The sequence below is a fragment of the Oncorhynchus mykiss genome, chromosome 31 (genome assembly GCF_013265735.2).
Source record: "Oncorhynchus mykiss isolate Arlee chromosome 31, USDA_OmykA_1.1, whole genome shotgun sequence".
Taxonomy (NCBI): domain Eukaryota; kingdom Metazoa; phylum Chordata; class Actinopteri; order Salmoniformes; family Salmonidae; genus Oncorhynchus; species Oncorhynchus mykiss.
In genome coordinates, this window is record NC_050571.1 from 41,285,388 (window position 1) to 41,299,882 (window position 14,495).

Here is a 14,495-nt window from a genome sequence, read left to right on the forward strand (position 1 = left end):
TATTTTTATTTGTCAACTGGAAGTCAAGCATCGATCATCATGTCACCAGAATAAGACCCTCGATATTTATTGGAAAGCAGCATTAAGCTCATAACATGCACTTTCACCCCCTGTGAAGTTAATCAGAATTTATTTCAACTGAAGCCTAATAATCTGCATAAACCGAGTTGTAGTGGGAATATCACACACACCATATCACCACGACTCCAACTTTGACGTAACGGTTATATCAATATTTACACATAAAGGCATTGCCACTGCCATTTCCCACATAATTCATTTTACCGACAAAAAGATCACACCATGTCAAACGAACAAATTATCTGGCATTTATAAAATTACACCGAAACACCCTTTTCTATCACAGCTGTCGTGATTTTTATATTCACACATATACACACATTATTTTACTTGCATAAAAACTGTCCATGGAAAGTTACTTATAGCTTTTTTCTTTTTGTTGCAACATACAGTTACAGGACTTTTGAAAGTGCACCAAGTACGTTCCTTTCTGAAACACTTGATTCCTGATGCATATCATTCATTGATGAAAGCGCCATTTGGCACAAAGCCCCAACAAGAACAAGGTTTGTGCATAAAAAAAAAGGATATGATATTGAGATTGACATTGGTTGGGAATAGAAGTCCATGACTTGTTCATCATGACATGTTCATCATATTGTTTCTTAGTTAATATCATACTAAAGTTTCAAAAAGGCAAATGGGTGAGAGAAGCTAGAAACCAAACATTCAAAGAATAGAAAAAAATAAAAATGTTGATCCACACAGCAAATCACACTGTAGAGGACTTAAAACCACTAAAATGACAAGATACAAAAGTAACTACAAATGAACATAACTTTTTGTCCCAAGATAGAAATATGGGGGTAAAATTACATTGTAAGTAACCCAGATTTAACAACGTACATTTACTTTAATGATGTGCTCTTGTCCAGTAGGAGCATTCTGCATGAAGTGATACCACAACAACATACAAACCTCACTACAGACACACATAATGCAGAGAAAGATTTAAATCATGATGTGCATTTCATTTCCTTTATGAGATATTTGTCTTCTGTGTTTTTGTTTCGACTTGAGGCTGGATATTGTTCATTCTTTGTGAATGGTGAGGGGGTCAACAATCACGCCAACTCTGTTCCACGATGGCAGACACCCTCTTCTCATACTCCCGCTTGTTCTCCTGGTACAGCTGAGCTGCCTGGCTGTTGGCTGGGCTGTTCGGATTCGGCTCATCCAGTAAAGACTGGATGCAATAAGACACTTTAATAACAACAGTATTCCTTTACTTTATTTTTAAAGAAATTGTTCCTAACATTGAATCAGACAACACAGATATTTGAGGACTAATTAAAGCACATCAAAAGATCTTTACAAGGAAAGAATCCAGCGATTTATGAGTATTTCCCGCTGGAAATCTTTGGAGAATGTTTAGTATACCTGTATTGAAGTTAGGATCGAAGAAACATCGTATGTCGGACTCCAGCGGTTTTGAAGAATGTCCAAGCATATACTACCATCTGCATAGACTGCACAATACAAAACATACATTTACTCTTCATAACAATGACTGGTGGATTGACTTGTTGACAAAGATTCAGCTGTTCCATTATAAAAAGGATCCTGTAAGCAATAAGCATGTTTCTAAAATGCCGTGCCCACCTCCTTTCCAGAAAAGAAAAACGTACCGTTTGGATGAAACATTTTGGAGACAAAACGCACTGTTGGAGGCTTGTTAGGGTATTCCTCTGTGAATTCTATTGTGAGTTTGAAAGTTCCTGAAATGAGAGAATTTATAAAGTGGGCACTAAATCATCACACAAGGTTAACCGGTTAGCTTGACAATGACAACAATGGAGTTGGTATTGGCAAGAGCACAAACGGATCTGGGACCAAGCTAAAACAGAATGGCTTAAATTCAAAGTTGTTCTTGCTGCCAAATGTTTTGAGCAACCAAATAGCATAAGCATACTGTATTTGGCCAATACATTTTTGCAGCTATTCCAATACCAGAGAACATGATCTAGTATACAGAGAAAAAATCCTAATGTACACAACTGCAACTCAATCACAGACATTCACTAGAACAGAGGATTACTTGTGGCTGGTGGGCCTGATTAGCCCTTGATCACACATAAGAGTCATTAGACGAAGGGGTGTTCTGTAGGGGGTAGTTTTTTAAAGATCCCTGACGCTCAATCAGAATATTAACATGCATCGTGGTTTTGGAAGCATAAGAACCCTACACACCTCGATAGGGGTTAGGGTTAGTGTTCCCACACAGACATATCTCCATGTTACAGCGCTTGTTTACGGAAAACAAATGGCAGACAAGAGACTACCTGTGCTAATTAGCAATCTAGCATGCGTCGAACACCTGTGTGTAAGTTTAACTCGGAAAGTGTAGTTTTGTCAGATGGAGGCACACATAGCTGTATGGATCTGTGCTAAACTGCTAAGTGTAGCTTTTTATATTTTAAGCATTCTTTCTCGCTGATGAAAGACAAGGGACATATGTTTTGAAAGCCGTATTACAATAAATGATTACTGACTTTTCTAAATGTTAAAACAGTGTAGGGAATCTAGTTCACGAGGCAGTCGTGGGCAAAGCTAATGGCTGAGAACTGTAGTGAGATGTCAGAATGCCACCTAGAGTTTGGGAGCTAGGGTCTGATAAGGCATATTCACTGACTGACATGTCATAAACAGATACAATCCCCTGGTTTTGAAAAAACAAACGAGGGTTAACCCATTCACAGGCGTCATTCACTTGCTGGCAGGCAGTAATCTCAGCTCAACCATGCAACTGGTGAAAGAAGCTGATTCAGCTGGATTGCTGTACTTTTCCGATAAGACACCACCTGGTCTACAATGTACTGTTCCAACTAGCAGGTCTCTCCCAATTAATGAGCCATTATCATGGTACTGATCACTTCCATTTGAGTTATCAAACACATACACCAAAATGTAGCAGCTACAGAAAGTCAACACACAGCTAGCTAACGTTAGCTACTTACCATCTTCAAAAGGGGTTCCCTCTGGGCTGCGGGAAGAGAGAAAACCATTTCAATATAGCTAATCACCTGTGTCAACTAGCTTGATAACTTTACATGCTTCGGCTAAGAGCTGTACTAGAAGTTAATTGCTTGAAAATTAACAGGAAGTTCATAGCTAATAATACTCTACGTTGGATACACGTTGACATGTCATTGATGTGCGGGTAGCGGCGTTTCTGTACTACACAACTAACGTTACTTGTTCTGGCTAGTTAGCAACTACTTTTAAAGTGCAATCGCTTACCCAAAAATTACGGCATTCCACACCATGATATTGTTTTCAGAAGGGGCTCCACTAACTCCAGCAGGAGGGTCCTCTTGAAGCCTGAGAAATACGTTTATTTTCGATGGTTAGCATTAGTTAGCAGTTAGCGAGCAAATTAAATAGGCTAACGATAGAGCTAACTGGCATGGCTAGCTTAAGTTCGCTACAACTTGAAACGATTAACCTGTAACGTTATCTTTATGTTAACACTCCAAGTGTTAGCTAGTAAATTAAGTTACCCAGTAGCAGATACGTTTGATAAGATGCAAGTTAACATTTAGCCAGCTAGCTGTGAAGTGAGCTAGCTAACTGAACAGATTCACCTAGCCCTAACTAACGTTACTCTTCCCACGTACCGTTTAAAATCTCTCATTAAACGCCGTCTTGCTGGAGTTGACATCTTATTCAGTTGATAAAAAAGAGGTATAGATACGGTTAGAAGTTACACGTTTTAAAACAAACGAATTTCACAGTAATTATTATATTTCCAAAGATAGGGTTCCGCAATCTTTGGCTAGCTAGCCAAATATGTTTGTTTCTCGCTAGGAGTACGTTAGCAGGACATGATCTGGGCTAGGCACTACGTCGTGAAATTGGGGTGAATACGAGGGCATAGTGAGTGTTGCCTGTCTTCGATTAGTTTAAATGAATCTGTAAAATATAAAAATTACGTATATTAATCAGTGAATATTCAACATAAAAATGTATTTGTACAACACATTTCAATGGTCAAGTATGTTTGAATGTAGCTACCTTCACTCTCCACGTTTGTTGTTCCCCTGTAACAATTACGTCAGATTTAGCATGGGGTTGTTATCACAGCCACAAAGTCAAAATGAGCTATATAGTCAAATTTAATGAAAACAAAAATTAGATTTTTGGTCTTAATTTAAGGTTATGTTTAGGGATACGGTAAAAATTGTATTGTGGTTAAGGGTAGGTTTGAAACAGTGGCATTCAAACATTTTCAGCGGGGAACCCATTTGTTCGGACATAAATTATGGGGACACCACCCCAAATCTAATGACACAACCTTAAAATAGGTCCATTTGGATTTTTAAAATCAACAAATGAAAATGCTATTATTTATTGAAGGTTATCTCTTATCAAAATTGTGTAGCCTTTTCTTAATTTTTTGTTCCTAAAAATAAATACAATAATTATTATTATTATTTTGGCAAAATATTGGTGACCCAACTGCAGGTCCTCCGTGACCCCGAATACCACTGGTTTAAAATCAGATTTAAGAAGAGAAATTGTAAATAGTCGGGTTAAACCATAATTATGACTTTGTGGCTGTCATAACTAGTGACGACCTTGGCATGGGTGTGCAAGGTAAATTCCAGAATGTGTGTAACAGTTATTGTAAACTGTAAATCAATCTGGGTGGCAAATGTGCAGTCACATTAATTTAGCCTACTCTAAAGTATGAGTATGAGTATTATTGGGTATTATTATGTGAACTGAGTGACAGGTTATGACCAAGATGCTGTGCCAGAGATGCTAGCAGCAGTTTATATAACCTTCAAGCTCAGGGATGGGCAACTTTGATGGGGGTGGGGGCCACCAAAAATCTGAATTCATCATGGGGGCTGCAGTGGCTTGTGTTGGGCCAGTAACCGAAAGGTCGCTCGTTCGAATCCCCGGGTCAGACTTTCTAAAACAAAATGGTCGATGTGCCCTTGAGTAAGGCACTTAACCCTAATTGCTCCTGTAAGTCGCTCTGGATAAGAGAAACTGCGAAATGACTCAAATGTAAAAGTCTGTATACCCACATCCATACCCACACATGCAATCACAGCCACCTTGTGAGAAAAACACTATTGACAGTGGGTAGAAAAAAATGATGTTTTAGACTTTTTTTTGCCATGGGGTGTAGAGAACATTTAGCCATTTTAAAGCAAGTTTGCTGCAATACTACACATTTTCCCATGGATGGACAGAAGATTTGTGCATTTTACAATTAATTTCATGCAATTCTACTCATTTTTCCATGAGGCAGAGAGAAAAATTAGCAGTTTTACAGATGATTTCCTGCAATTCTACATATTTTTCCATAGGGTGGAGAGAAATGTTTGGAGTTTTTAATATGATATCTGAGTGTGAGTGACTCACACAGTAGTTCGGCCATGATTACTAGAAGCTTAGATAGCTGGCTAGAGTAATTTACCAATCAATGTTTTTTAGCTGACATGGGTTAATTGGATCACTGTCCGTGTCTGACATAACAAGAGAAAAACTACACAAATTAGTTTGGTTTGGCCAGTGTAGGTCGTCATTGTAAATAAGAATTTGTTCTTAACTGACTTGCCTAGTTAAATAATAATAGTAGATTTTTTTTTTTTTTAATATTAGATTTTTTACAAATGCTCTTTAACTTTGGTGACTACTAACTACTTTTTAAAAACCAATGTATAGTTCATACATGCATAATTACTGTCTTATCTCATTTAGCCATGAAATCCCTAGTTTAAAAGCGACTGTTTTTCTGGAAGCTATGCTGCATCATTTTCCCTACATTTCCCCCCACATGGACCAGCCCTCAAGCAATTTCAGTTCAACCAATGAGCTTCAGACCCTCACCATTTGAGTGACAGCTAGCAAGAGGCACATCATGCACACACAGCAAAGCAAGAGAGAGAGCAATGACGTGGAGCAAAAATCTGCACATATGTGACGTAGTATGCAATGTCCGGGGACCACTTTTTGCTTGTGAGCACTACTTTCAGAAGTACTGGCTAAAAAGTACACAAAAGTACCAGAGAATCTCTTTAAGTAGTAGAACATGTTATTATGCCAATCTCTTGAAAGTGACACTGAGAGGTTTTAATTTTCGCCAAAAGCAACTTTATATCTAAGAAGTACCTTTTAGTGCCTTTAGACCCGATGATGTGTTTCTGAACATGAGCTTAGATAGCCAACTTCGCTATGACAGTGCCTACATGTTCCTGAATGGCCTAGTTGCAGTTCTGACTTCCTCTGTGTCTGGTCCGGGCTTCCCATCGCCAAGGAGGCCCCCATTGCCAGATGCCGCTGCTTTCGACTTCAACAGTGAGTGACCTATCTTTATGGCTGGTTGATAGGATCAAGAACAAGAACATCCACCAAGTCATCCAGAAGCAGCTTACTGACTCCATTCTCCAGGGAGACACATTCGGGGAGGGATCTCTGCTGAGCACCGGCCAGTTGGCTGTACCTGCCCAGAGTGGCGCCCAGCTACTGGAGTAGAGGAGAAAGAAAACGTAGGCAGGTGTGGATTCCCCAGTAGCTTGTGTAAATTCGCTGTTTGTTTGCTAACATGCTGAGGAAACTGGGACATGCTGACCAAACTGGACGCGCACAAGGTCCTCAACTCCGACAATTAATCCACAGATAAAACGGTAAATGGAATTTGTTTCTCGTCATATCTCCTCCTTCCTTAAGACTTATTTTTCTTCTTTGGACTTAATACAGAGGTTGGCAACCAACTTTACAGTATTAATACAACCTACCGGGCTGTGGACCTAACTTCATCTTTCAATCACCCACATGGGTATATGCTCCTAAAAAACAATGAGGAGATGGCACGTCGGCATATGCCCCTAAAAAACAATGAGGATATGGGAGAGGCCAATACTTGCAGCGCATTGAGCGTCACAAACCAATTTCTATTTTAGCGCCTGTACCTATGATGAAATTTACAGGCCTCTCTCATCTTTTTAAGTGGGAGAACTTGCACAATTGGTGGCTGACTAAATACTTTATTGCCCCACTGTATGTATATGTACAGTGGGGAGAATCCAAGTATTTGATACACTGCCGATTTTGCAGATTTTCCTACTTACAAAGGATGTAGAGGTCTGTAATTTTTTATCATAGGTACACTTCAACTGTGAGAGACAGAATCTAAAACAAAAATCCAGAAAATCACATTGTATGATTTTTAAGTAATTCATTTGCATTTTATTGCATGACATAAGTATTTGAGTATTAATAAGTATTTCACCTACCAACCAGTAAGAATTCCGGCTCTCACAGACCTGTTCGTTTTTCTTTAAGAATCCCTCCTGTTCTCCACTCATTACCTGTATTAACTGCACCTGTTTGAACTCGTTACCTGTATAAAAGACACCTGTCCACACTTATTCGAACAGACTCCAACCTCTCCACAATGGCCAAGATCAGAGAGCTGTGTAAGGACATCAGGGACAAAATTGTCGACCTGCACAAGGCTGGGATGGGCTACAGGACAATAGGCAAGCAGTTTGGTGAGAAGGCAACAACTGTTGGCGCAATTATTAGAAAATGGAAGAAGTTCAAGATGACGGTCAATCACCCTCGGTCTGGGTATCCATGTAAGATCTCACCTCGTGGGGCATCAATGATCATGAGGAAGGTGAGGGATCAGCCCAGAACTACACGGCAGGACCTGGTCAATGACCTGAAGAGAGCTGAGACCACAGTCTCAAAGAAAACCATTAGTAACACACTACGCCGTCATGGATTCAAATCAAATCAAATCTTATTTGTCACATACACATGTTTAGCAGATGAGCCTTGAGATAGAAGCTGTTTTTCAGTCTCTCGGTCCCAGCTTTGATGCACCTGTACTGACCTCGCCTTCTGGATGATAGCGGGGTGAACAGGCAGTGGCTCGGGTGGTTGTTGTCCTTGATGATCTTTATGGCCTTCCTGTGACATCGGGTGGTGTAGGTGTCCTGGAGGGCTGGTAGTTTGCCCCCGGTGATGCGTTGTGCAGACCTCACTACCCTCTGGAGAGCCTTACGGTTGTGGGCGGAGCAGTTGCCGTACCAGGCGGTGATACAGCCCGACAGGATGCTCTCGATTGTGCATCTGTAGAAGTTTGTGAGTGCTCTTGGTGACAAGCTGAATTTCTTCAGCCTCCTGAGGTTGAAGAGGCGCTGCTGCGCCTTCTTCACGATGCTGTCTGTGTGGGTGGACCAATTCAGTTTGTCTGTGATGTGTACGCCGAGGAACTTAAAACTTACTACCCTCTCCACTACTGTTCCATCGATGTGGATAGGGGGGTGTTCCCTCTGCTGTTTCCTGAAGTCCACAATCATCTCCTTTGTTTTGTTGACGTTGAGTGTGAGGTTATTTTCCTGACACCACACTCCGAGGGCCCTCACCTCCTCCCTGTAGGCCGTCTCGTCGTTGTTGGTAATCAATCCTACCACTGTTGTGTCGTCCGCAAACTTGATGAATGAGTTGGAGGCGTGCGTGGCCACACAGTCGTGGGTGAACAGGGAGTACAGGAGAGGGCTCAGAATGCACCCTTGTGGGGCCCCAGTGTTTGAGGATCAGCGGGGTGGAGATGTTGTTACCTACTCTCACCACCTGGGGGCGGCCCGTCAGGAAGTCCAGTATCCAGTTGCACAGGGCAGGGTCAAGACCCAGGGTCTCGAGCTTGATGACGAGCTTGGAGGGCACTATGGTGTTAAATGCCGAGCTGTAGTCGATGAACAGCATTCTCACATAGGTATTCCTCTTGTCCAGATGGGTTACGGCAGTGTGCAGTGTGGTTGAGATTGCATCGTCTGTGGACCTATTTGGGCGGTAAGCAAATTGGAGTGGGTCTAGGGTGTCAGGTAGGGTGGAGGTGATATGGTCCTTGACTAGTCCTGATATGGTGATATGGTCCTTGATTAAAATCCTGCAGCGCACGCAAGTTCCCCCTGCTCAAGCCAGCGCATGTCTAGGCCCATCTGAAGTTTGCCAATGACCATCTGAATGATCCAGAGGAGGAATGGGAGAAGGTCATGATGTCTGATGAGACAAAAATAGAGCTTTTTGGTCTAAACCGTGTTTGGAGGAAGAAGAAGGATGAGTACAACCCCAGGAACACCATCCCAACCGTGAAGCATGGAGGTGGAAACATCATTCTTTGGGGATGCTTTTCTGCAAAGGGGACAGGACGACTGCACCGTATTGAGGGGAGGATGGATGGGGCCATGTATCGCGAGATCTTGGCCAACAACCTCCTTCCCTCAGTAAGAGCATTGAAGATGGGTCGTGGCTGGGTCTTCCAGCATGACAATGACCCGAAACACACAGCCAGGGCAACTAAGGAGTGGCTCCGTAGAAGCATCTCAAGGTCCTGGAGTGGCCTAGCCTGTCTCCAGACCTGAACTCAATAGAAAATCTTTGGAGGGAGCTGAAAGTCCGTATTGCCCAGCGACAGCCCCGAAACCTGAAGGATCTGGAGAAGGTCTGTATGGAGGAGTGGGCCAAAATCCCTGCTGCAGTGTGTGCAAACCTGGTCAAGAACAACAGGAAACATATGATCTCTGTAATTGCAAACAAAGGTTTCTGTACCAAATATTAAGTTCTGCTTTTCTGACGTATCAAATACTTATGTCATGCAATAAAATGCAAATGAATTACTTAAAAATCATACAATGTGATTTTCTGGATTTTTGTTTTAGATTCCGTCTCTCACAGTTGAAGTGTACCTATGATACACATTACAGACCTCTACATGCTTTGTAAGTAGGAAAACCTGCAAAATCAGCAGTGTATCAAATACTTGTTCTCCCCACTGTATATACTGTACTCTATATCATCTACTGCATCTTGCCATCTTTATGTAATACATGTATCACTAGCCACTTTGAACTATGCCACTTTATGTTTATATACCCTACATTACTCATCTCATATGTATGTACTGTACTCTATACCATCTACTGCATCTTGCCCATGCCGTTCTGTACCATCACTCATTCATATATCTTTATGTACATATTCTTTATCCCTATACACTTGTGTGTATAAGGTAGTAGTTGTGGAATTGTTAGGTTAGATTACTCGTTGGTTATTAATGCATTGTCGGAACTAGAAGCACAAGCATTTCGCTACACTCGCATTAACATCTGCTATGTATGTGACAAATAAAATTTGATTTGACTTCAAACAGCTTCGCCGCCTTGGATCCTTCGCCTTCATCCCTCGGCGCTTCCGTTTCAAGATCGGATCTGGAGGTACCTGTGCCTTCATCCTCGTTCATCCTTCGTTCTCTGTTTGGTGGCTTCTAACTCGGTTTCAGATTTTCAGAGCTCCCACATCATCGGACCGTGAGGGTGTCTGAGACTCCGGCCCTCTATCAGCTACAATGGATTCTACAGCCTCACAGCCTATCGATACACGGGGAGTCTGTGAGGCCACTCGAGGCAAAAGAGCGGCCGCACCTCCTCAGATTTTACACTAGCTGTCGTCATCGGCAGTTCTATGGTGAGAATTATCTTGGTTCCTGGGGCAGAAACCCTCAGCTATCCTGGAGCACAAGCACAGGACATTTCAAGGCTGCTTCCTCCCATTCTATGACAGATGCCTGGGGCTGACGCTGCATTTAATAAATAAAAGCAACATATTACAAAACATGAAACACGAACAAAACGCACAGACATGAAACAGAAACAATAACGCCTGGGGAAGGAACCAAAGAGTACCATATATAGGGAAGGTGATCAGGGAAGTGATGGAGTCCAGATGAGTCTGATGACGCGCAGGTGCACGTAACGATGGTGATAGGTGTGCGCCATAATGAGCAGCCTGGTGACCTAGAGGCCGGAGAGGGAGCACACGTGACAAAAGCGGCCAATTATTTCAGGCCCAGTACCATCATTGGTCCGTGGCTTTGAGAGATTCAGCAGGCTACTGGAATTACACATCTGGCTAAAGGATTACTGTAGCTCTGTTGCATAACTTTTATATGCTCTACAGGAATGACGGAGTCCATCCAAATCATCTTGGCTCATGGACTCAACGCATTTCAAGGCTGCGTTGAGACAATGACTTATCAATGACCCAAGCCCTGCTCGGATAATCCCTACCATTTTGTCGCTAAGTTGTCGTAGAGCTGCAGCAAATGTACATTGTCCCAGGAGCATTGGAAGTCATAATGTAAGTAACCTAATTGATGTCCCTCTAAGTCCCCTGAATGTCTCTGTCGACCCTATTGTATCATGTGTCTTTGAACCAGAGTTATACTGTTAGCACTGAGGCGGTGTGCCCTAGTAGGAAGTTCGCTGTGTGCAGCTCACCCTGCACTATCAGCTCAAACAGAAATATCACTGTCTTACTACTTATGATAAGCCACTCAGTAAAACAATCAAAATAATCAACCATCCCAGAAAAGTGATATATATTAACATACAGTGCCTTGCGAAAGTATTCGGCCCTCTTGAACTTTGAGACCTTTTGCCACATTTCAAGCTTCAAACATAAAGATATAAAACTGTATTTTTTTGTGAAGAATCAACAACAAGTGGGACACAATCATGAAGTGGAACGACATTTATTGGATATTTCAAACTTTTTTAACAAATCAAAAACGGAAAAATTGGGCGTGCAAAATTATTCAGCCCCTTTACTTTCAGTGCAGCAAACTCTCTCCAGAAGTTCAGTGAGGATATCTGAATGATCCAATGTTGACCTAAATGACTAATGATGATAAATACAATCCACCTGTGTGTAATCAAGTCTCCGTATAAATGCACCTGCACTGTGATAGTCTCAGAGGTCCGTTAAAAGCGCAGAGAGCATCATGAAGAACAAGGAATACACCAGGCAGGTCTGAGATACTGTTGTGAAGAAGTTTAAAGCCGGATTTGGATACAAAAAGATTTCCCAAGCTTGAAACATCCCAAGGAGCACTGTGCAAGCGATAATATTGAAATGGAAGGAGTATCAGACCACTGCAAATCTACCAAGACCTGGCCGTCCCTCTAAACTTTCAGCTCATGCAAGGAGAAGACTGATCAGAGATGCAGCCAAGAGGCCCATGATCACTCTGGATGAACTGCAGAGATCTACAGCTGAGGTGGGAGACTCTGTCCATAGGACAACAATCAGTCGTATATTGTACAAATCTGGCCTTTATGGAAGAGTGGCAAGAAGAAAGCCATTTCTTAAAGATATCCATAAAAAGTGTCGTTTAAAGTTTGCCACAAGCCACCTGGGAGACACACCAAACATGTCGAAGAAGGTGCTCTGGTCAGATGAAACCAAAATTGAACTTTTTGGCAACAATGCAAAACGTTATGTTTGGCATAAAAGCAACACAGCTGAACACACCATCCCCACTGTCAAACATGGTGGTGGCAGCATCATGGTTTGGGCCTGCTTTTCTTCAGCAGGGACAGGGAAGATGGTTCAAATTGATGGGAAGATGGATGGAGCCAAATACAGGACCATTCTGGAAGAAAACCTGATGGAGTCTGCAAAAGACCTGAGACTGGGACGGAGATTTGTCTTCCAACAAGACAATGATCCAAAACATAAAGCAAAATCTACAATGGAATGGTTCAAAAATAAACATATCCAGGTGTTAGAATGGCCAAGTCAAAGTCCAGACCTGAATCCAATCGAGAATCTGTGGAAAGAACTGAAAACTGCTGTTCACAAATGCTCTCCATCCAACCTCACTGAGCTCGAGCTGTTTTGCAAGGAGGAATGGGAAAAAATGTCAGTCTCTCGATGTGCAAAACTGATAGAGACATACCCCAAGCGACTTACAGCTGTAATCGCAGCAAAAGGTGGCGCTACAAAGTATTAACTTAAGAGGGCTGAATAATTTTGCACGCCCAATTGTTCAGTTTTTGATTTGTTAAAAAAGTTTGAAATATCCAATAAATTTCGTTCCACTTCATGATTGTGTCCCACTTGTTGTTGATTCTTCACAAAAAAATACAGTTTTATATCTTTATAAAAGGAAAGTCGGAAAGTTCAAAGGGGCCGAATACTTTCGCAAGGCACTGTATGTAGCCTAAGAAACAAGGTTTCACGAAATCGATAACTTGCTAGTAACAGATGACATTCACATACTGACTATCTCTGAAACTCACTTAGATAATACCTTTGATTATATAGTGGTAGCAATACATGGTTATAACATCTGCAGAAAAGAAAGAAATGCCAACGAGGGTGGTGTTGTAGTCTATATTCAGATCCACATTCCAGTAAACTTTATAGATTATCTCATGTCAAGGGTATTTACAAACAGAGAGTCACACGCACAGGTACAAATACACACATAAAAATGCACATAATATACACACTATGCACACAAATACACCTGGATTGTGTATTGTAGTAGTGCCGGAGTGTACACACTTAATGTATTGTGAAATCTGTTGTGAAATTATTTTTACGTTTAAAATGTGTATTTTAATGTATATTACTGACTTTATTTTAGCTGGAAGCCAGGAAGAGTAGCGGCTGCCTTGTCAGCAGCTAATGGGGATCCATAATAAATACAAATACAAAAAGCAACTGTTAACTTGTTATCAATAGTTGCTGCCTAGCTTAGCTGCCTGGTAAGCTATTTTCAACTTCATATTCATCATCGCCAGCACCACCCCAACATCAATATATGTGAAAATTTCGCCTACCCAAATCTAAGTGCCTGTAGTTCAGGACTTGAAGCAAGGATATACATATTATTGATACCATTTGAAAGGAAACATGTTGAAGTTTGTGGAAAAGTGAAATTAATGTAGGAGAATATTAACAAAGAAAAAAACATTGAACAAAAAAAAAATAATGAAATGCAAGAGAAAGACCATTATATAACTTAGGACTCTAGGCCCAATTTAGATTTTGTCCACTAGATGGCAGCAGTGTAAGTGCAAACATTTAACCTGATCCAATGAACAATTGCATTACTGTTCAAAATGTTGTATCAAGTCTGCGCAGATGTGCCTAATTGGTTTATTGATACATTTCCAAGTTTATAACTGTGCACTCTCCTCAAACAATAGTATGGTATTATTTCACTGTAACAGCTACTGTAAATTGGACAGTGCAGTCAGATTAACACGAATTTAAGCTTTCTGCCCATATGTTCTTGTTACATACAATGTCATGCTAATCACATTAGCACACGTTAGTCCTGTAGAGGTTTTAAAGCCTTATTCTGAAATGGATAAAATATATATTTTTTGTTTCTCAATCTACACACAATACCCCATAATGACAAAGCAAAGAAAGGTTTTTGGAAATGTTAGCCAACCTCGAGTCTTCCTGGGAAAGATTCTACAAGCCTGGCACACCTGTATTTGGGGAGTTTCTCCCAGTCTTCTTTGCAGATTATTTCAAGCTCTGTCAGGTTGGATGGGGATTGTCGCTGCACAGCTATTTTCAGGTCTCTCCAG

At 41.3% G+C, this 14,495-nt stretch overlaps 1 protein-coding gene across 3 annotated transcripts; it reads right to left on the reverse strand.

Annotated features, from left to right (window-relative positions):
* Positions 1 to 42: 42 nt before the first annotated feature.
* On the reverse strand, positions 43 to 4,329 carry LOC110505186 (ubiquitin-conjugating enzyme E2 A). 3 transcript variants are annotated; one of them, XM_021584225.2, is made up of 7 exons: positions 4,096 to 4,329; positions 3,699 to 3,742; positions 3,322 to 3,402; positions 3,039 to 3,064; positions 1,710 to 1,799; positions 1,462 to 1,550; positions 43 to 1,284 (listed from the first exon to the last, which is right to left on the reverse strand). In XM_021584225.2, the coding sequence occupies exons 2-7, from the start codon at positions 3,740 to 3,742 to the stop codon at positions 1,114 to 1,116; spliced, it is 501 nt and encodes a 166-aa protein (XP_021439900.1). In that variant the 5' UTR covers positions 4,096 to 4,329; the 3' UTR covers positions 43 to 1,113. The 3 variants fall into 3 exon arrangements, with proteins under 3 accessions (XP_021439900.1, XP_021439898.1, XP_021439901.1); XM_021584223.2 differs by having other exon boundaries at positions 3,699 to 3,993; XM_021584226.2 differs by having other exon boundaries at positions 43 to 1,267; positions 4,096 to 4,318.
* Positions 4,330 to 14,495: the final 10,166 nt, after the last annotated feature.